The 24311-nt window shown below is 39.0% G+C and overlaps 1 protein-coding gene across 6 annotated transcripts in view; it reads left to right on the top strand.

Annotated features, from left to right (window-relative positions):
• Positions 1 to 24311, top strand: part of igdcc4 (immunoglobulin superfamily, DCC subclass, member 4) — a 96507-nt gene that overhangs the window by 32049 nt on the left and 40147 nt on the right. For all 6 annotated transcript variants that reach the window (XM_047362810.1, XM_047362809.1, XM_047362808.1 and 3 more), the window contains exons 2-4: positions 9015 to 9329; positions 16074 to 16215; positions 22816 to 22949. In XM_047362810.1, the coding sequence (XP_047218766.1) occupies positions 9015 to 9329; positions 16074 to 16215; positions 22816 to 22949 (591 nt within the window). The remainder of the gene's footprint in view (positions 1 to 9014; positions 9330 to 16073; positions 16216 to 22815; positions 22950 to 24311) is intronic.

Raw genomic sequence — 24311 nt, 5'->3', positions numbered from 1 at the left:
AGCTCTCCTTTCTCAGCAAGCCAACCAGTGTTGCCAGGTGTACGATAATTATCGTATTTGTACGATAATTTTGCTCTCTGTACGATGTACGACCAATATTCCTAAAAAAGGCCAAATGTACGATAATTTGACCATTCCGTGAATGTTTGGTTGTAATCAGTTGTCATCAGCCTATCGCCAAAGACTGTCGGAGTTTTTTTGTGAACCCTGAAGGCATCTGTGTCCGGATTCGGAAACAAATGCTGGAAATTCCAGCCAATCGTGCTTTTCTAAATGTGACCTACGTGTGACGTGATGCGTTGGCCTCAGAACAACGGCCATGATTGGCTGAATAGTCCACTGCGCCCGCCCATGATTGAGGAAAAGAAAAAAAAAAAGAAAAGAAGAAGAAGAAGTAGAAGAAGAAGCAGCTGCAGATGTTGATAAATCCATTCCGTTCTGATGCCACAAAGCTGCGAGTACCTGTTAGATGCTATTTAACGCATCAACAGACTTGTTATTTTGGTTATGACGAGTGTACGATAATTTCCCTCAAAATACGATAATTTTATGTCTCTAGTACGATAATCCTACATTTATCACCTGGTAACACTGAAGGCAATGCAGTGTTGTAGCGGCTGCTGAAGGAAGTACTGACTGCTACTTTGTGTCTGTCTGTTAACCGACAAATATAAACAGTGTCACAATATAGCAATGTGTAAGAGGGTTATAAGTCATGCTGCTGAGGTGAAAGTAGGCCGTTTATCCCCGAATGTGTAGTGGGTAAATGTAAGTTATTAGAGTAGACAAGAAGCTAAGCTAAGCTGTTACCGGGGGCGATGAGACTTACAATATAGTGCTGCTATAATTGTTGTGTGCTAGGAGAAGTGAGCCATGGTGGACTAATTTGTTATTTATTGTAATTGTAATTTGTTTATTTGTAACTTCTTATTTGAACCAAGTTATTAATGTACATAGAGCTCTCCTATCGCAGCAAGCCAATGGCAATACGGTGTTGTAGCAGCTGCTGAAGTATTGACTACTACTTTGTATTTGTCAACAGTTGTCAGCAATTAATAAACCCGCAAAATCCACACTGATTATTTATTTTGTATGCAACAAAGAGACATTGTTTGTGTTTATTTTGTGTAAGAGTGATTATCTGTCAAAATAAGGTTAATGTTCCACACCATTCGGAAAAGGGTTCATAGCACAGTGACGATTGGCGTGGTTTTGGTTAATAATTATCAATTATTAATGATAATTAACTAATTGTAATTATTAGGGTCTGTGAGCCCAATAATCATACCACCATAGTGGTATATCTGATCTCTATTCGTCAGGAAAATTATTTTGTTAGAATGTATTATTTCTGAATTATGATTTTAATTAAAATTTTGATAAACATTTAAAATCAATAATCATGATCCCTTACAGTTGTAACATGAGAAACTGAAAATGCTAAAAGGCTATTAGTAACTTTGCAAGACACTGTAGGTGTATTGTGTTCATTTACAGCAAAAGACCTTCACAATTTGAATCTCATCAGGTAGCTTTCTTTACAAAGGTACTCCAGCTCCCACCTACAGTTACATTTTGAGTGTCATATTTTTCCCCATTTTTTTTTTGTTTTTTTTGTCGGTTCCGGATTTACATTTTCTCTATATACTTGAATGTTTGTTTCCTGTTAAATCTTGATCTTTGTTCCATCATCTGTGCTTTCTGTGCTCTGCTGCTGCTCAGATAGATTCTTGCATCCTCAGTCTCCCAGAGTGGCTTCTGTCCTTTCCAGCAGATATCATTTGTAGAGAAAAATGGCAAAATAACCACATACCAAAACCTCTCCTTCACGGCAGCTCCCCTGCGACCCACTATGGAATAAGCGGTAGAAAATGACTGACTGACTTTGATTTTTTTCTGAATTATATTGAGTATAACATGATATAACACAACTTTTATTAATGGTTGTGTAATTATTAATTACACAAACATTTGCTTGTGTAATTCCCCCCATGTTTTATGCTGCCACCACACCTTTATTTCCTCTTTTAAGGTTAATACCAGAATCATACTCACCTTTCATTTGATTTAACTTGCTTGCAGTAAGCTGGGAAATGGCTGTTAGCAATTTAATGACTTAATGAGACCTAATTACTAGAACTGGAAGAGAGGATGTGAGGAGCCGTGGAGGTGATCTGTCTGTGTTGAAGCACATTAACATTTTTGTTAACGTTTTAAAATGCTTTCCATGTGCAACATGTAAAGGTTTGGTTTAAATAATTTTTCATTTGGTCCATGTGTGTGTGTCAATACATTTGTATTGCAGCTTTTTATGCGTAGACATGTGCAAATGTGTCAGCTGCCTCACTCAGCATTACCTCTTCATCAGTAGGTGATGGTGGGGAGTCAAACCTCATTTATTCAAGGGAAGAATATAATTTCACATTAACTTAATTAATCTGTCAAAAGAAACAGGGAAGCTAAAAGTTTCCTGCCTGTGTCTATGTGAAAGCCTATTAAGTTAAAGGTGATTTGTGAAAGTGATTTTGAAATTATATTGTCGACAAAGACATGAAATTATGTAAAGCAGAATTTTCTATATTAATTAACAAGAAGTAATGGTTAACTTTGAAAATTATTTCATGAACAATAACCCCTTTTTAACTATTGTATATCTGCCTTTGATATCCATGACATGAGAAAACACAATACCATAGGAAAATAACACTCAGGCATTGCCTTAATATCCACTATTTGATCAACAGACAAAATAGGCTGCCATAGATTTTTTTGGACGAGTTGCTCTCAGATTCAATGTATGCTTCATAGGTGCCACATTGCTGAAAGATTTACATAGCGGCAACTTAGGCGTTGCACCATCTATGCAACAATAACATACTTAATTGCACACTATGCTGTGTGGATGCTATGTCTGAAATGATGAAGATTCACTTGGGATGCAGAAGACTTGAAACTGTAAGTCAAACTGACAGCTTGACCTACTTAGTGAATAACTCAGCAAGACATTATATTACCACAAGGAAGAACTTGTGGAGGATTGAAGTTTAATTTCCAAATGGTCAATTAATCCTTAAATATGAAAATAAATAAAAATGTGAATGTCTTTACAACCTAAGAAACATACTGCTGTTGGACTATGTATTGCTTAATATTGGACCATTTGTACGTTGCTGGATGCCACTATGCTGTTCCAACGTCATCGGCCATTTTGTACCCCAGGATAGTCTGCTACTACAAATCCCAGCGGGCACCGCGGCTGATAGGATGGGGCGTCGCAGCGCTGATGTCACAGTGGGCTATATAACATACTTTGAGACCGCCCCCTTTGCTTTTCAGCTTGGAACCGAGACGCGGTTACCTCGCAACTGGAGCGTCATTCTGGAGAAGAAACTCACACGTGGACTTTCATTAATTCTCCCATTGGCCAGAAAACTAAGCGAATTAAGCTTACAAGAATAAGAAGGCTTGTAAGTTTCAACTTTACCAATCAAAGACGTGGATTTAACACTGTTGTGGATTTGTCTTATCAAAGTGGGAGACAACTCATTAACAAGAGAAAGACTGGACTTTGTCTTTATAAGTTTAATCAAAGGCATACAGCATTTGAAGACCCTGTCACTGAGCTTAGTCAGTGAAGCAGAGCACCGAACAGAATTTACAAACAGTATTTATACCAGTATGTGGATGTTATCTCAACTTAAAAGAGTTTGGAAATATAGCCACTAGACCCTCCCCGGGTCAGAGGTAACAAAGTTATTTATGAGGGCACCCATCTACTATCCCTTGAGATATATCACTTCAGGGAGTCTTAACCATAAACTCCTGATAATGAATTTAGAACCCATCTCCTCTTAAGTAACCAAACACAGAGGTCAGAGGGGAGAGAGGTAAAGGGAAAGTCAGAGCATTTTAAAAGAATTTTCCACAACAACACGTAACCAAAAAACCACTGAGGTTTCAAGGAGAAGAGATTTGAATCCTTGTTTTTGTTCCAGTCGACTGTTGACGGTCCGTCATACCGTTCCTTTTCGCCAAGGAGGCCAGAGGACGAAACTGACCACTTCCCTGAGTTATCCACGGATGCGTGGAAACTTTTCCCCCTCCTTCTCTCCCTCTGTTCAGAGGAGACAACAGCCAAGTAATCCTGTTTTTTTTTTTTTTTTAGAAATAGCTTGGGCAGGACAGAGTAGGATTTTAGGGCGATTTAGAATCGCCACTTATAGTCTAATGTGTTCGAAGTGTATTTGCATGCATATTGAATTTTGATGATCGCTGGACTCTGAAGCCGCCGCGCTTCGCAAGTTGTGTTTTACTGTGTGGACCCCGAGCGCAGGTGCGCTGTAAAGCTGAGCTGCTATGATAACCTTATGATGAAAATCAACCATTTTGTTTGTCTTCAACTTCATGTTTTATTGGTTGCCGCCAAAAGTTTTATAACTCTTTGTGTGCGCTGAGCTTGCAGCGTTGGGGGAAGTTTTACGACCCTTGACGCCTGGTGGGGGAAGTTACAATCAAAGCTTCGCTTAGCATAACATTCCTCTTGTATTTTGCCATAACTGTCACAACTGCTGGTTTGATTTCATCCACACTCAAGGCTGTTATTGTGATTAGTTAGATAATTTTTCCCCTTTTGAGTAGAACTTTGCATGTTTGATTAGGTGAAGATTGTTGAATCGGATGAGCAAGTTGTATCAGGGCTGTTGATTTAATAAATATTCACGTAGATAAAGAGAAAGCGTTTGTGTTTATTTTGTGCAAGAGTGATTTGTCAGTCAAAATAAGGTTAAAGTTCCCCCTGTTTCGGCAGAAACGGTTGATTAAACAGTGGCATCTAGTAATAGTTATCAACCATTACTGAGAATTTAATAATTGTAATTATTAAGGGCTTTGAGCCACCATTACAACACCAGAGGACATCTCTGGTTTTCGATTCATAAATAAGGATTTTTTGTTAAGAAATTAATTTTCTCAAATTATGATTTTAAATTATAATTCTTGATAAATACTAACTAATCAATAATAATAATCCCAACACTGCAAAGTCACACAACAAAACACAATAAATTCCACACTACTGATTGAAATACATATGCATTATTCAGAAGAGAGTGCACGACAGTGACCCATGTTTTTTAAAGATAGGATGGATTGTCCCACAAAATCTGCTTCATTTCCACACATTTAGGCCTGCTTAAGATACGGTTTTCAATACATGAGCAAGCATGGCAAGATAGGAAGCTTGAGCAACAGCTGTGCTACAATACAATAACCTGGTCATTTCTGAAGTTTTAAATTACTGGTAATATTTCCTTTACATGTGGTAGAAAGATGTCAAATGACTGACAGCTTGTATAAAATGAAAATATATGTTATGTTTTACCCGATTGTAGCAGTTTAAAACAACCAGAAATGTTCACAACAGGAGTATGGAATGCCATGTTGGCAGAAATTAATATATTAATATTCTACAGTTCCTTTGTTAACTTTATGTTGGTGTGTTTAGTTGAATGTCTGTGTGCCTACGTGGAGTTATGTTGAGCCTCTCAGTTGTGTCTATCTACCTCATAAGCAGACTTGGCAGATCAGCTGATTGTAAATCCTTCAAGAAAATTTTCCAACAAGACCTGGAAGCAATGGATGCTGGTTCTCAACTGACAGGATGTTAGAAAACACACTGACAAATCACAGCAACTGATTACTACATAGAACTTCACTTCAAACAAACTGAACAGAAAAGATAAATCTCTGGTCATGAGCTTCACTTGGTGGTTGGTCTTTCAATGTGGCAGACTGCCAAATTAAAACCAAAGACAACCTACAAAAAATTTCAAGGAGCATCAAAATATTTCTGAGAAAAAGATGCAAAGTGATTGTTACTTCGAACAATGTCTGATTTTTATTCATTTTTGCCAAGCCATGAGCACTTCCTTCGCTTTTCCTTTATTTCATCCTACACCCTCCCTATCACCATCCCACTCTATTAGTAAGCATATTAACACCTATACCTGTTTGTCCATTTATTGATGAACTGACATCTCTGATGCCATTTTGCTGCAGGAACATGTTATGTAGTATGGTATCTTCCATCTTACAGTGTGACAGGTATTAGTGTCATATCGTACTTAAGAGAGGCTTGGGAATTTTTTAGGTGGAGCTTGGACTAAAACAGGGTTTTGGATGGGGACAAACAAATTAAATAATAGGAGTAAAAACATCCCAACCACATTTTACAGCTGTATCATCTAGACCATACTGGCCAATTGAAGGACTATATAGTACTTAGGCAGCAACACCTAACAACATTTGCAATTACGATTTTTAGAATGTTTAATTCCCCATGCCTTAATGGTGTACTGACCAATTTTGAAACCGATAGCTCAAAATCCTTAGAAGTTTGTCAAAGTTCTTCATGTATGAAATATGAAAAAGTAGCTTTTGATCCAAAATGGATAACTTCCTATTGGTTTTAGGACATACCTCCCATAAACTTTTTTCTTGATTTGGAGGGTTCTACTTGGGTACCGAAGTTCAAATCTCTACGATATACCAATAGGGTATATCGTAGAGATATACAGGGGTTGGACAATGAAACTGAAACACCTGTCATTTTAGTGTGGGAGGTTTCATGGCTAAATTGGACCAGCCTGGTAGCCAGTCTTCATTGATTGCACATTGCACCAGTAAGAGCAGAGTTTGAAGGTTCAATTAGCAGGGTAAGTGCACAGTTTTGCTCAAAATATTGAAATGCACACAACATTATGGGTGACATACCAGAGTTCAAAAGAGGACAAATTGTTGGCGCATCTGTGACCAAGACAGCAAGTCTTTGTGATGTATCAAGAGCCACGGTATCCAGGGTAATGTCAGCATACCACCAAGAAGGACGAACCACATCCAACAGTATTAACTGTGGACGCAAGAGGAAGCTGTCTGAAAGGGATGTTCGGGTGCTAACCCGGCTTGTATCCAAATAACATAAAACCACGGCTGCCCAAATCACGGCAGAATTAAATGTGCACCTCAACTCTCCTGTTTCCACCAGAACTGTCCGTCGGGAGCTCCACAGGGTCAATATACACGGCCGGGCTGCTGTAGCCAAACCTTTGGTCGCTCATGCCAATGCCAAACGTCGGTTTCAATGGTGCAAGGAGCGCAAATCTTGGGCTGTGGACAATGTGAAACATGTATCGTTCTCTGATGAGTCCACCTTTACCGTTTTCCCCACATCCGGGAGAGTTACGGTTTGGAGAAGCCAAATACATCTCTCCTTTTTATTATTGTATTGTATTTAATGGCACACTAATTTATATGTCTTGCTACTTTTTTTGGCCCGGTAATTATTTTACTGAGTCATTTATTTATTTCTGTATGTATTCTTAATTATGGCAGGATTGGCCCTCCATAGTCCCAAGCCAAGGTCTTGGGTCTATGTATTTTTGTCAACAAATGTCATGTCCTTGGGGCCAAGGGAGGTAAAATGAATTTTCTAGGCTAAGTATACACTACCAGTCAAAAGTCTGCTTTTTCATTTAATGGTTTTCTTTATGTTTATGGCTATTTATATTGTACATAGATTCTCACTGAAGGAATCAAAACTGTGAAGGAGCACATATGCAAATATGTAGCAAATGTGTTTCAGGTGACAACCTCATGAAGCTCATGGAGAGGTTGCCAACAGACCAAAGTAGTAATCAAAGCAAAGGGTGGCTAACTTGAAGAATCTAAAATGTAAAAATATTTAGTGCTATTGCAGTATTTGTTTACTACACAATTCCATGTGTGTTCATTCATAGTTCTGTTGCCTTTGGTGAGAATCTACAATGTAAATAGTCATGAAAATAAAGAGACCCATTAGGTAAAAAAGTAAAACTTAAAACTTTTGACCGTAGTGTAAGTTGCTGCAAAGAGTAGCATCTTGAGGTCCCCAAGTCTCTATAACAACCATTAGACACTGCCTATTTGCAGCCAGCTGATTAAGATGAATGCCAGAAAAAAGTACAATCTGTCCTATAATCTTAGGCATAAACATTTAGAGTTTGCCAAACTCCACTGGGACTTTAACTGAATGTGTGGGCCTAGGTCAGCTGAGACTAAGATTGAGCTTTTCAAACATGACAGGTGGGGCTGACAGGAAATAACGGATAAATATGTAGAAAGGCGCCTCAAGTCCACTGTTAAGTATGGACTAGGATCTGTTGTGATGTGGATGCTGTTGTTGACCTGCTTCTCTTCAAAAAGCATTGGGAACCTTGTTACTTGGACAAATCAAAAGGCACAGTCTCCAGACTTAAATGTAGAAAATCTGTAGAGTGAGTAGCAGAAAGAGGGCATAAGAGAGAACCCAGGATTCTGGCCCATCAAAGACAGTACAAAGAGGGATGGTCAAGGATCTTGTTCTCTATATGCTTAGAAATATTTACAACAGTGGAGCCAATAATTGTGGGAACCGTGATTTATTTAAAAAAATTATGTTTTAAGTGGGATTTTTTCCCTACTGAGGAATGAACCCAATTTTAAGAATTTATGTTTCATTTTATGGCATTACAAAAAAATATTAAATCATTTACATTTTTATAGATCTTTACTTGGAGTGCCAAATAATGTGGGGAGCAATCTATCTGTGCCAATCTCATTTTCAGAGATCCTCCTCCTCTGAGTGTGGCATCCATTCATTTTCAGAACAAACGTCTTAAAAAAATTTAATATTAAAGCTAACATCTGTGCTAACAACAATACTGACTGACAAAGAAGAAAATAAATCTGGAAGAAAAGACAAAGAAATTGATATGTCATTTAAGCAAGTATGATGGATTGGTCAAATGTATCAAAACTAAAGAAGTTAGATCAGTGAAGAAGAATGTTTTTTTTTATTTATTTTTATACATTGATATGCTCTTGTATAAAGTTTCAAAAATATATATGAAGGCATACTTTTAAATAAAGCTAATCTTGGCTTGTTCAAGTCTTTTCATGGTACAGCCTAGTTGACAGACCATTTTTTCTTTTCTATACAGAGAAGCCTGTTTCTGTGGAACTGAGCTGTGGTGCCAGGCCCAGCCATGTCGTTCTGGAGCTAGGTTCACCCCTTTTGCTGGACTGCAACCTGGGGTCCAGCGACACTCCTTTTAATGTCACCTGGTTCAAGGATGGCCAGCTCCTGCACCAGGCGCCAGGAGATCACCTGCAGTATTTGACCAATGGATCCCTCCTCCTGTTGCCCACATCTACAGACAGCCAGCCTTCCCAGAATGTAGAGGGTAGTTACAGCTGTGTGAGTGCCAGTGCCATCGGAGCCCTGACTAGTCAGACTGTGAATGTACTGCTTGCAAGTAGGTGTTACACAATTCACAGAACACACTACTTCTATTTGAGGGTTGTAATTAAGCTCATGTAAGGCTGAGGCTCAGAATTGTCTATAGATAGACCTTACACAAGGTAGTCTATCTGACTGTGTCTGATGGCTTTATGTATGCTTTAATTATTTAATCATTTCCGCTATTCATTTTCTGGATGGACTGACAACACAACATACAACTTAAAGACTTGAAAGGTTTTTTTTTTTTAGAAAAATGTGGACTTCCCTTTGCATTTTATCTCATCCTTATAGGTTCAATTATATACATACACCTCCACTGATATGCTTAAATTTCCCTTTTGTAGCTAGCTATCAACAAGCTTCTGAATGATTTCTAGCTTGATATTTAGCCCCTTTTTATATCAGAAATAGAAGAGCTAGATCTATATCTATCTATCTATCTATCATCTATCTATCTATCTATCTATCTATCTATCTATCTATCTATCTATCTATCTATCTATCTATCTATCTATCTATCTATCTATCTATCTATCTATCTATCTATCTATCTATCTATCTATCTATCTATCTATCTATCTATCTATCTATCTATCTATCTATCTATCTATCTATCTATCTATCTATCTAATCTATCTATCTAATAGTTGATCAACAGTTGATACCCCTAGTGAGTTAAGTGTTGGTCAACGACCCATTTAGTTGACATGGAGAACACATATTTGTGGGGATGCGACAGACGTAAGGACTTGGAATCCTTACTCCTTGGTTTTTAGGTGTAACAAACGTGTGGCCAAAATGTTAAGTTCCTCAGTAGCCATAATGCTCTAATACCCTAAAAGGACACAGTCAAATTAATACAATGAGGATATAATTAAATATAAACGGGTGGTTGCAAAAAAGATAACACTCTGATTTGATGCTAAAATATGTTTTTTTTAAATGTAATGATTGAAGATGCTGATGATCAATATGGTGATTTGAATTGACCTGAACTTATTAAGCCACAAGCACAGACACTGAGAGAGATGGCAATACTTCTCTCTCAGACCAGAAGGTGCAAATTGTAAACGAAAAGTTATTTATAAGAGTTTATTTATAAGAGTTTTATTTATAAGAGTTCTTTAGAATGTTAATAGGCAGTTCTAATAGGGGCCTTAGCCTGTAAGTTACAAGCATCTGCCATGATTAACAATCTGTTACATTGCAGCTGTTTAGAGCGCATTCAGGATATATATTTTATGTATTAGCAGTATTGTATATTTATAGGTTTTTATTGTAGAGTCTTATTGCTGGAGGGAGGAAAGACCTTCTGAAGTGTTCCTTCCTGGACTGTGGCAGCAGCAGCTTACTGCAGAAGGAGCCTCTTGGAGCACACACAGTGTTATAGAAGGGGTGAGAGACATTGTTCATGATCTATGTCATGATCTCCTCTCCCCCACCCCCACTGTAGAGTCCAGTGGACAGGCCAAAACTGAACTAACCCTCCTGACCAGCTTGTCCGGTCTACTCCTGTCCTGCTCTGTGTAGCTGCTCCCCCAGCAGACCACAGTGTAGAACCACGGTGTCATAAAATGTTCTGAGCAGAGCCCTGAACACATTAAAGGACCTGAGTCTCGACAAAAGGTGGAGGCGACTCTGGCCCTTCTTGTACGGGGTGCGTGGACAAGTTCAGTTTATTGTTGAGTTGAACAATCAGGTACTTACCCTCTGCCACAGTCCCAATGTCCGAGCCCTGGATGTTCAGTGGTGAGGCGCGAGTGGCCCAGTCAACCACCATCTCCTTAGTCTTGTTGATGTTGATGTGCAGATGGTTCCATGCGCACCAGCCAACAAAGTCCAAGATGACCTCTCAGTAGCTGGACATGGGGCACTTACTCTGTCACTGAGCCACTTGGCACGCCATCCTGCACCAATCATTGATAAATTCCAATATTCTTTCTAAAGACGGTGACACATACAAACTAAGTTGGGTAAAATGTTTCATTCAGCAGCTAAATGTAAATGTATCTGTACCCTTAAAATAATAAAAAAAAAGGTTCTGTTGGTAGAGGTGATAGTTTTGAAATCTCTATTTATTTATCAAAGCATTTAATTTAGAAATGTGGGCTTTATGAAAAGTATGTTTAATACCTGCTAAAAGGTTGATAATTTCAACATGTATTTTTAATCTGACAAACAGGCCTTATTGTCATATTCTAATTTATGCAGTATGACTGTTTAAACCCCCCACAGGGCATCAATCTATCTATCTAGTGTCTACGTTCCTACCCTCACCTATGGCCATGAACTTTGGGTCATGACCGAAAGAACGAGATCACGGATACAAGCGGCTAAAATGAGCTTCCTCCGTAGGGTGGCCGGGCACTCCCTTAGAGATAGGTGAGGAGCTCGGCCATCCGGGAGGAGCTCGGAGTAGAGCCGCTGCTCCTCCACATTGAGAAGAGCCAGTTGAGGTGGCTCGGGCATCTATACCGGATGCCTCCTGGACGCCTTCCTCGGGAGGTGTTCCAGGCACGTCCCACCGGGAGGAGGCCCAGGGGACGGCCCAGGACACGCTGGAGGGACTATGTCTCTCGGCTGGCCTGGGAACGCCTTGGGCTCCCCCTGGAGGAACTGGAGGAGGTGTCTGGAGAGAGGGACGTCTGGGCGTCTCTGCTGAGTCTGCTGCCCCCGCGACCCGGTCCTGGATAAGCGGAAGACGACGAACGAACGAACGACTGTTTAAACCTCGTTTTTGATGCATTTAATGAACAGGGAAAAAAATCTGAAGTTTAATTATTTGATCTGCCTATCACCTGCGAATCAAGAGGATACTGGCTGAGTGCCACCACTGGCCTTTTGAATGGTGCATCAGTAATCCATGGCAGATCTAACCTGAATCCTGTATCAACTTGTCTTTTGTAGCTGGACACTTGAAGAACAAGCATCCTACTGAGTCAATTGTTGGACATAAAGAAAAAAGTTTCTTCTTTAAGTTTTCTTCTTATGCAATTTAAAGCATAATTGTGTTTTCAACCTCACAGTCACACAAAGCTGTGTCATTTTTCAGTTGTGAGCTAGAAGATCATGATATGAAGCAACAGGGGAAAGAATGTAGTTTTTGTCTGGCTAAAAGACTGTCTTTCTCTCAAACTCCTAAGTGCTGGTCTTTATTTAGTCATTAGCTTTGTGTAAGACGAGACACCATCCTCTGTGGATGTCCCGTCTTTTGTCAGCTGCAGCATGCTTATTTATGAGGATCTTTTCCTTGAGGAGCAATAATGACTAAAGTACTAAAAGGGAGAGGAGTGGGGTTGTTGGATGAAATGTTGTGAATGGTGAAAATGGCAAAGGACAGTTGGGAAAGTTAGAACTCCTCACACAATTAAAGTGCTTTGCAAAATTATTCACAACTCTTGTAATCACATTACAGCCACAATCTTCAATGTATTTATTTTGAATTATATGTGACTGATCAAAATAAAGAATCACGGAATCATACATTTAAAAAAAATGTTTTGCTACAGAAAATCTGAAAAGTGTGACATACTGTACAAATGTATTAATCCTGCTTTCTTTAATATGTTCTTGAACCACCTTTCACTGCAAGTACAGCTGCAAATGTTTTCGTCTATATCTTCGCTAGCTTTGCCCATTTAGGGGCAGATTTTTCTTTTGCCAGTTATTTATCTGCTTAGTCTGATGGGTTGAAGAGTGTCAGTAAAGAGTAATTTTTAAGTCTTGCCACAAATTCTCAGTTGGATTTACATTTAGACTTTTACTGGTCCACTCTAATTCATGAAATTGCTAGGATCTGAAGCATTCCATTGTAACTCTCAGACTGTATGTTTAGGGTTTGTTTCCTGTCAAAAGGTGAATCATCACCCTAATTTTAAGTCTTTTGCAGCTGCTAATATGTTTTGCCTATTGGATTCTATTTACTAATGACAGGATATCTTTTTAAAGGCAATTGGTTCCACTGGATTCTTTAGGAGTATAAGATTAAATGGGGTTGAATACATACAACCATTTCCACATCAGATTTCTATTTAAAATGTAAAAGCCACACATTTTACTTTCACTTCACAGATATGTACTACTCTGTTCTGGTCTATTACATAAAATCACAATAAAATACATTTAAGATTGTATTTGCAATGTGACAAAATGTGTGACTTAAGGGGTGTGAATACTTTTGCAAAGCGGTGTTGGCGTGTCTTTCAGTTTGTATGTGTGGAGGCTTCTGTGTGGAGGTTTTTAATTTAACCAGAAGTGAGAAACAACACATCCGATGTGAGGAAGGCTGCAGCCAAACCGCCTCAACGTCAGCTTCTAAGTAGACATCCTTTTTCCCACAGTGTCTTTGCTTGCAGGAATGAGAGTGATGAGAGAATGTAGCAGAGATCACATCTGTGAAAACACATTAGGAAAGCCACCTGCTCTGGTTTTGCAGTCACAGTGTACGTATGAATCATGTGCTTGTTCCTGAAAGGGATACAGAGACAGACAAGGATCTTCTTTCCTATCTAAATACAGTTTCTGAGAGGGATGGGTCTTCTTTTTCTCTGGTCTTTCAGTCTGTGGTTTGTTCTTTTTCTAGTAAAAAGCAACAAAGGCAGTATACAGCATGTTCTCAGAAGGGAAAATAAACATGGTCATCATAAATAACACCAGGTACAATGTGTTTGTTAATCATGAACTAATTAACTTTTTTAGAGTATTTATGAGACAGCTTTGAATAATTTCAATATATTCTTTTAAATCCTTTCATTTCAAAAACATTTTCTTTTGTATAATTAATATGTCAAGTGGATGTCCTTCTGCGAGCCACTATGGCTTTTCTTTTGTCTTTTTCTCCAAACCTATACCTGTCCTTGTCAGAACTAATAGAATAGAATTCTAAAATAGAATTTTGAAAGCACCAGAACAGCTCTACAATGAAACATTTTCGGACTTTCAGACATTTTTGCTTCCTTTTGGCAGCAATGAAGGGTTTTCCTGCTCACATGTCGAAACTGACTGAGCTCCACATGCTCTGCAGTAGCTTTTACAAATAGCTGTCAAGGCTGGAGGTATGCTTGATGAGCTTTCACAATCTCAGCCTTAGAGCAGGGTAGCAAAGGGGTCACGGGTGGAATTATCTGCTTGCACAAGGGGAGGGGAAAAATGCTGCAATCCGATAGCTGAGGGGCTGAAGAGTGGGGCACAGAAAGAGGGACAGTCAAGGACAAAGAAAGAGCATGGGGAAAGTCAAGACAGATGAGAAAAAGGGACAAAATTTGTCCCATGTTCTTTTTTTTTTTAGAATTGTCAATGAGGTATTAATCTTAGTAATTACGAGCCGAATGAAAATTCTCCCTAAAGTATAAAAACTCTGTTGCTAGGAATCATGTAGACATGGCTTTTTAACTCCTGTGTTTTGGAATGTCACTTTTAGCTGTGAGCGGGTGTCATCACAGCCTCACAGCTGTGTAAGCTTTTAAACAAGCGGGTGACCATCAGGATTCAGGTTAGATCTGCCATGGAATTTCATTTCAAATATATAGATCCTAAAAAACTATCACAATTATACTTTGAAAGAGCAGAGGTGGAAACTCTGCCAATTACCATTGTCCCATCACAGCATAGGCAAAGGGCCTTCTTTGAACAGCCCACCCCTCGCTCTCTTTTCATTGACATTTGCTGCTGTGCACCCTTGCTTATCTGCTGCCATTCACCCTCGTGTGCACACACCGTTAGAGACGAGATACACAAGGTGATCCACCAATGCAAACACAAGGAGTCTATCTGCAGGCATAAAGGCGAACTGAACACTGTGAGGTAGAAAGTAGCTTTACCCAATAGCTTTTCGATTCACAATCTCGCCCACACTTGGATAGTCTGGCATCATGTCAGGTGCTGGCACACATCAAGCAGAACTCTGGGATTTAGAGTATCACACAGAGTAATGTGCGGAAGTGGCAAGGGTTAATCATCAACGCCTCCTCTAAAGCTTGCAGCTCAGCCTCTTTCTGAAATGAATCCGATCCTTTCTGTTACTATTACCACATGTCTTTCAGTGTTCGTGTATTCATAGAGAAACTTTGGTTTCTCAGTGCAGTAAAGCACAGATGGGCAGTTTGTTGCGATTAGACACGGGCTGATGCAGGAATGATAGAAAATTTTCAGTATTATATTCATAGTGATCTTATCTAAGACATGTATTTAATGTTTTGATTCATAAAATCATTCAGAAAATAGAATCAACACCTTCTAAATTTAGTGGCGGTTTTTAAGTGATTATTGTACAAAATTATTCCTTTTTTTCTGTTCTATCAGAAGCTGATGTGGTACTGTGTACATAAACTGAATTGAAAAACAGAATAGAAAAATAGCCAGCTGTCCAGCTCACTGACTTTACTCCCTGCTGCCCTCTGGTGCTTAACATTATTACTCAGGGACACATAGCCTTGTTTTTAAATTTTATTTTAAATCACAATGACAATATTTAACATTGTACATGAAAAAGTCTGCGATAACAGGTGAGCTTTAACCTGTTACATAGAAATTGCGACATCGGTTAAAGACATACCTAAGGAACCTGTCAGAAAGTCTTCAAACCACATTGCATTTTTAACCCAAATACTAATGCAGTAATATAGGGAAGGGAGCTGTGGACCAACTTTGGTTCTTGGCTTGGTGTTTGACCTCTATCCATGGGTTGTGTTACATGTCTGTCCCTTAGAACAGTTATACTTTGACAGAAAACCTGCTAATGTTACTTTTCACGCTGTAGGTCTGTCGAGGTTCTACCAGGAGCCATCACCACAGATAGTTATCTCTGGGGAATCTGCTCGCTTTGAGTGCCAGATTGAGGGAGTTCCCACACCTGTCATAACATGGCAGAAGGACAAAGTGACTATCGTTGATGAGAGGAGGTAATTTGTCTAATAAGTTAAAGTAACACCTTTTTATTTTTTTCACATTTTGTCTTATTACAGCCTCAAACTTCAATGCATTTTATTAGGAATTTCAAAGGTAGACCAACTCAAAGTAACATATACATGTGAAGTGGGAAGGAAAAGAGTCTAAAGTTTTAAACATTTTTACAAATAAAACTCTGAAAAGTGTGAGTCTCAGACCCTTTTACTCTGATACCCCTAAATACAATGTGGTGCAACCAATTGCTTTCTTAAGTTAATTAGTTCATAAATAGAGTCCATCTGTGTGTAACTTAAATCCGGCTGTCCTGTGAAGGTGTAGGAGGCTTGTTAGAGAACAGTAATGAACAGAGAGCATCATGAAACTCCAAGGAACCCCCCAGACGGAGGCTTAAAGAAGCTTTAGGTTCTAAAACAATCTAACAAACTTTGAACACCTCTTGGACTACGGTTAAGTTCATCATCTGAAAATTAAAGGAGTATGGCACAACTACAAGCCTACCAAAACATGGCCATCCACTTAAACTGGCAGGCCAGACAGCAGAGCATGAATCAGAAAAGTAGCCAAGAGGTCAGAGTAACACTGGAGTAACTGCACTGTGAAAGACAAAGGTGCCCATGGTGACACATGGTGGTGGCAGCATCCTGGTCTAGGGATGATTTGCCTAAGCGGGGAAAGAATGCTGGTCAGAGTTGATGGGAAGATGGATAAAGCTCAGCACAGGTCAGTGGTAAAATAAATTGTGTTAAAGGCTGTGGAAGATCTGAGACAGGGGTAGAGATTCACCTTTCAGCAGGATAACAATAATCATACAGCCAAAGATACAGCAAAATTGTATAGTTCCATGTCTTAGAATGGCCCAGTCAAGTCCAGACCTGAAACCACTTGAGAATTTTTGGCAAGACTTAAAAATTGCTGTTTTTAGACTCTCCATCTAATCTGACTGAGGCTGAGCTACTTTGCACAGAAGAATTAGCAGTTTCTTTAGTCTCTGGATGTGCAGAACTAGTAGAAACAAAACCACAGAGACTTGCAGCTGTAACAGGCAGGCTGAATACAAATGCAGGGGAGACATTTTCAGATTTCTATTTTTTTTTAAATAGAACAATGTATGTGTTTTCTTCTGCTCACAATCATAGTTTATGTTGGTCTGTCGCATAATATCCCTGTCAAATACATTATAGACATCAGAGCTTAGTTCAAAGGGTATGATAACTTTGGCAAGGCAATTTTCCTGATTCTGTTGCAACTAATGTGGATCAAAACTAACTGACAGATCAACAGTAAAGAAAACAAGACTATATAACCCACCAATATATATAGGACTATTACCCTGTGTCCTTGTCTGAAGTTGTTTGTGCACATCACTGCTGGCAGTGATGTTATCTCACTAGACAAACACTGAACATTGAAACAGTCTTGATAACTGTCTGCTCCAACTGAGCAGGGAGGTTTCATTCCACTTCTATAGCAAAATGTTTGTGTGGTGCAATTGTACCATTCTTTAATGATGCATCAAGAGCTAGACGAGGGAGTTTTGTGTCTCTTGAATTAAAACTGGACTGAGATCTTCACATGACTCCATGCTTTGAAGTCCTTCAAAGCATGAAGACTTGTGAAAATAAAAACCTCTGCGTTAGTATTCTGTGTGCTCGTTAAAGAAAAAGGGGAAAAATAAATAATATATGAGCCCTTGTTCACATCCTCGAAAGATCTGCCTTTGTCAGTACTCTTAAAATACTCTCATTTATGGCTTAGTGAAACAGGCATTTTGCCGTTGCCCTGGGGTTAGTGAATTTATTTGCAGTCCTATTAAGCAGAGTGACCTGTTAATGTCGGCTATAGCCCTGGATGACCTCCAGACAGCTTGCTACTTAGAAGGTCCTATTTGTGCAAGATGGTTTTCCAACCCTAGGCGGTATTAATGGTCTCTTACAGAAATCAGTCAAAGGATGGCTGATGTAACAGTGGCTTTTTTCTCCTTTTGTTCTTTTATGGTTTTATGTGTCTTTTCTCACCCATACCCTCTGCCATCTCTTGGGTATTACTCCTGTCCTCTGTTTCTATTAACCTTCCGTCCACTCTATTCTATCCTTTGGTCATCATATCCACATTTTTTATCATTTGCTTTCCCTGTTAATTGCTTCTCCTTAGTCATCCTTTATTTTACATTTTTCTCATGTTCTCATACTTTGTCATATTATTATCCTTTCACAGTCCCCTCTCATGAAAAAGCTGAAGATAGCCATGTTTTGGTAATGTTAGCTATGTTTGAAAAATCAAAAAGCCAGATAACAGCATTAAATCATTTTTGACTTGATGATGTAATTTCCGAAAGTAATCTGTGTGTGCAACATGAACTTATCTTTTGCATATACACTACCAGTCAAAGGTTTGGACACACACCTGTCATTCAATGGCCTTTTTTAAATGTGTATTACTTCTTACATTGTCTATACATACAGAAGACATCAAACCTATTAGACAAAATATATGGAATTAAGGAGCAAACAAAATATGAAATAACTCAAAGCATCTTTTTATATTTAATATTCTTCAAAATAGCCCCTCTTTGCTTTAATTACAGTGTTGTGCACTTTTGGCCTTCTCTCGATAAGCTTCATGAAGAAGTCATCCGAAATGGTTTTCCAACATTATTCAAGAGTTCCCAGAGGTAGGAATAAAAATACAAACCACTGAATGAGAAGGTGTGTCCAAATGCTTGACTGGTAGTGTAAATCTTGAAGATACAACTTATTATTTAGTTTGCTAATTCTTTGGATCACAAGGAACATCTTTGTCATGAAGCAGTAGTTTCATGGCAGGAATGCTAACACATCTTTTGATTTTATTGGGAGCAGGGATATTATAAAGTCTAACAGCTGCTTGGAGGAAGGATCTGTGATAATGCTCCTTTGTGGACCTAGGATGTAGCAGTCTTTTACCAAATGAACTCTCCAGTTCTGCAACAGCCTTATGCATTGGGTGAGAGACATTGTCCAAGAATCACATTTTTTTTTCGACAGAATTCTTCTGTTTCCTACCACCTGCACTGTCTTGATGGGGCATCCTAGGGCAGAGCTGGATTCCTAATGAGCTTATTGAACCACTGCCTCTCAGCTGTCAATAAGCTGCTGCTCAAAAAGACAGCACCATAGAAGATGACTGATGCCACCACAGAATCAAAAAAGTCTTAAGGAGTGCCCCCTGTACTCCAAAAGACCCCAGTCTCCTCAGCAGGTAGAAACTGCTGTGACCATTCCTGTAAAGAGCATCAGTGTTGTGACTCCAGTCTAGTTTTTTGTTCAGACAAACACCTGTATTCTTATAAGAGTCCACTTTCTCAATGTCAGTTCCATTGGTTGCTCACCAAGTACAGTGTTTTGGGTCTGTTCCAGTGGAAATCTACCACCAGCTCCTTGGTTTTCCGCATGCTGATCAGGAGATGGTTTTATGGGCACCAGTCCATAAAGTCCTGTGTTTGTGGACAGTACTCTTAGTCGTCCTCACCTGTGATGAGGGTAACTATGGCAGAGACCTTGTGCTGACATATGGCATTGAGTGTTAAGACATAACAATATTTTCTCATAACCCTGTCCTGCCTGACCATTTTTTAATAACCTTTGAGTTTAATTTAACCGAGTACTCCACACCTGAAAGAACATTTCATTATAGTAGACAATTAATTATTATTATCATTATTATCAGACAATGCTGTAACAACCTTTAAAGAATCTGTTCCACTTTTAATTTCCTCATTATCACAGAAAAACACAGTGGAGGGCAATAATTCTGTTTCTTCCCCTTCACAAATTGATTCTCCTGTTCATATTGTTACTTCATCATTGCGTGATGCATTAGACAATGCAGCCCCCCTGAAAAAGAAGGTAATTATTCATAGGAGGCTGGCTCCTTGGTTTAATTCAGAGCTGCATACTTTAAAGAACAATGTTAAAAAATTGGAGAGAAAATGGCGCTCTACACACCTAGAGGATTCCTACTTAATCTGTAAAAATAGCCTACTGTTATATAAAAAGACACTTTGCCAAGCCAGAACAGCTTATTTCTCATCATTAATAGAACAGAACAAGAATAATCCTAGGTTTCTATTTAGTACAGTTGCTAAACTTACAGAGTCATAGCTATGTTGAGCCATCCATTCCCTTAGCTCTTAGCAGCCATGACTTTATGGGATTCTTCTTATATTAAAAATAAAATCTTTGACATACTCCCAAAGATGATTACTTCATCCTCAGCAAGTGGGACAACATTGGAAGTAACTGTAGAACCTGATCTGTGTTTGGACTGTTTTGATCCCGTGGAGCTTCCTGAGTTATCAGAAATATTAGCTTCATCTAAACCTTCAACTTGTATGTTAGACCCAATCCCTACCAAATTATTTAAGGAAGTGTTCCCTCTGATTACCAGCCCCATTTTAGATATGATTAATCTATCTTTAGTAAATGGATATGTACAATAGGCTTTTAAGTTAGCTGTAATTAAACCTTTACTTAAGAAACCTTCGCTTGATCGAGATGACTTGAAAAATTACAGACCTATATCCAATCTTCCATTCTTATCTAACATTCTTGAGAAAATAGTTGCTAATCAAATGTGTGAGCATTTACACAGCAATGACCTGTTTGAAGAGTTTCAGTCAGGTCTCAGAGCTCATCATAGCACTGAAACAGCTCTGCTGAAAGTCACTAATGATATTCTTATGGCCTCAGATAATGGACTTGTGTCTGTTCTGGTTCTGTTAGATCTCAGTGCTGCATTTGATACAGTCGATCACAATATTCTCTTAGAAAGGCTGGAATATGCTGTAGGGATCAGGAGAACAACGCTAGGCTGGTTTAAATCTTATCTGTCTGACAGATTCCAGTTTGTTCATGTAAATGATAAATCATCTTTAAACTCCAGGGTTAATTGTGGAGTACCACAGGGCTCAGTACTCGGGCCAATTCTCTTTACTATATATATGCTTCCAATAGGTCAAATTATCAGGCAGCATAGGATACATTTTCACTTTTACGCTGATGATACTCAGCTTTACTTATCCATGAATCCTGATGAGCCCAACCAGTTACATAGACTACAGGCATGTCTTGAAGACATAAGAACTTGAATGACTTTAAATTTTCTGCTTCTAAATTCAGACAAGACAGAGGTTGTCATGCTAGGATCGGAGTCTTTAAAAAAGAAACTGCTTGGTCAATCACTTAACCTGGATGGCATTAAATTGACCTCTGATAATAAAGTTAAAAACCTTGGTGTTATTTTTGACCGGGACATGTCATTTAAATCCCATATTAAAACAGGTCTCTAGGATTTCCTTCTTTCACCTCTGGAAATATCCTATCCAGGAGTGACGCTGAAAAACTAGTCCATGCATTTGTTACTTCAAGGCTGGACTATTGTAATTCTTTACTATCAGGATGTCCACAAAATGCAGTTAAAAGCCTTCAGCTGATTCAAAATGCTGCAGCAAGAGTTCTGATAAAAATTAAAAAGAGAGATCATATTTCTCCTATTTTAGCTTCCCTTCATTGGCTCCCTGTTAAATCCAGAATATAATTTAAAATTCTCCTCCTCACATATAAAGCCCTTAATGATCTAGCACCATCATACATCAGAGATCTGATTGTTCCATATGTTCCTAACAGAGCACTTCATTCTCAGACTGCAGGTTTACTGGTGGTTCCTAGAGTCTCTAGAAGTACAATGGGAGGCAGATCCTTTAGTTATCTGGCTCCTCTCCTGTGGAACCAGCTCCCAGCTTTAGTCCATGAGGCAGACACCCTGTCTACTTTTAAGGCTAGGCTTAAAACTTTCCTTTTTGATAAAGCTTATAGTTAGAGCGGCTTAGATTATCCTGAGCTATCTCTGTAGTTATGCTGCTATAGGCTTAGGCTGCTGGAGGACATAATGACCACTTTCACTCTCTTCACTACATTCTCACACTACTTTCCAATTTTGCATTATTTGCTGTTATTTCAGCTTTTAACTTTATGTTCTCTCTCTTTTCTCTTCCTAGAAGCTACACCTGGCCTGACTCTGTGTCTACCTGTGACACCTTTCTGGAGAGGGGCATTTTCAGAGGCAAAACAACAAATGTTGACCCGACCTCCATATTTCCCTAATATCAATCCAAATGAAAATTTATTGGACTCAATGAACAAACTAATCTGACCCAAGGAGGCCCCAACTAACAACTAACATGACTTAAAAGATCTGTGCTAACATCTTGCTGCCAGATACCATAGCACACCTTCTGGGATCTAGTCAGGTCTATGTGTCAGTGAGTTACGGCTGTTTTGGCAGCAAAAGGGGACGAATACACAATTATGTAGCTGGTCAATATGCTATGCCTGTTAGGTGTATAGCTAGGATTGAAGTCTTGTCTTCATGGAGATCAAATTTTCATTCTCTGAAAAACAAAGTTAGAGTTAATTGCAAAAAACGAAACAGTAGAGCTCCAGTAGAGCTTATCAACTTGTTACATAATGCATCAATGTATTAAGCTAGTTATAGTATTCTCCCTCTTTCTCTTTCTTTCTTTTTTTTTTTTTTTTGCTTTCCCTTTGATGCAACAGGTTTATTTCCCTTCCTAATGGGGCACTGCAGATTCTGGAGGTGACCAAAGAGGATGAGGGGATCTACCGCTGTGTTGCATCTAATCCTGCCAGAAAGGATATTGGCATTGAGGCTAGACTAACTGTCCTGACAGGTGAGGTCTGTTGCAGTGCTTTGTGGTGTTTGATGAGGGAACCAGATTCAACTGGAAGTTTTCAAGATCTTACCCAAGGCTTGTGGTATGATCCAGGTGGGTGAATCTAGAGCGAAAGGATGTAAGAAACATAGCGTATAAAAATATACTATATTCTAAAACAAGCTAAAATTGTAAACTGTCCCTTTTCTAAGTTGAAGGAAAAAAATGTTCAAAGTATTAAAATAAGTAACCTTATTCATTATTTGGTATTTTTGACAACCACCTATCCCAATCCCATCAGAAATTACAAACATATAGAAAATGTTCTTAGGGTTTAAAGCCAAGTTTGTCAGATGGCTGTCTGATGCATAGTTTCTTATTTAAGATATTTATTTTGTAAAGTTGTATCTTTAATTCAATTCAGTTTATTTATATAACGCCAATTCACAACACATGTCGTCTCAAGGCACTTCATAAAAGTCAGGTACATACATTCTAATTAATCCTAATCATTGAACAGTGCAGTCAGATTCAGTTATTTATTCAAATTGGATAAAATTGGAAATTGGAAACCCAGCAGATTGCATCCAGTCAGTGACTTGCAGCATTCACTCCTCTTGGATGAGCATGTAGAGACAGTGGACAGTCACTGGCGTTGACTTTGCAGCAATCCCTCATACTGAGCATGCATGTAGCGACAGTGGACAGGAAAAACTCCCTTTTAACAGGAAGAAACCTCCAGCAGAACCAGGTTCAGTGTGAGCGGCCATCTGCCACTACCAACTGGGGGTTTGAGAGAACAGAGCAGAGACACAAAGAGAACAAAGAAGCACTGATCCAGGAGTCCTTTCTATGGGAAGGAATAGTAAATGTTAATGGATGTAGGTCCTTTAGTCGTTTCACCTAGAAAGAAAGAACAGATCAACTTTGAGCCAGTTTTCAAGGTTAGAGTCTGAAAGAGAGCACATAGAGTTAGTTACAGTAAAAGCTCAGTCAATTGCCATGTCTAGGAGAGAGAAAGGGTTAAACACTGAAAGACAGGGCCAAGTGGGTCATCGGTAGAGGGTGAGCATTAAGTTGTTGCCAGCAGAAGCTTGGACGATGCCCCTCTCCAGAAAGGTGTCACAGGTAGACACAGAGTCAGGCCAGGTGTAGCTTCTAGGAAGAGAAAAGAGGGAGAACATAAAGTTAAAAGCTGAAATAACAGCAAATAATGCAGAATTAGAGAGTAGTGTGAGAATGTAGCGAAGAGGGTGAGAGTGGTCATTATCTCCTCCAGCAGCCTAAGTCTATAGCAGCATAACTACAGAGATAGCTCAGGATAAACTAAGCCACTGTAACTATAAGCTTTATCAAAAAGGCAAGTTTTAACCCTAGCCT

Source organism: Girardinichthys multiradiatus, chromosome 4, assembly GCF_021462225.1.
Source record: "Girardinichthys multiradiatus isolate DD_20200921_A chromosome 4, DD_fGirMul_XY1, whole genome shotgun sequence".
NCBI lineage: Eukaryota > Metazoa > Chordata > Actinopteri > Cyprinodontiformes > Goodeidae > Girardinichthys > Girardinichthys multiradiatus.
Note: the sequence above shows the minus strand (reverse complement) of the source record. Positions and strands in the feature narration are given on the sequence as shown.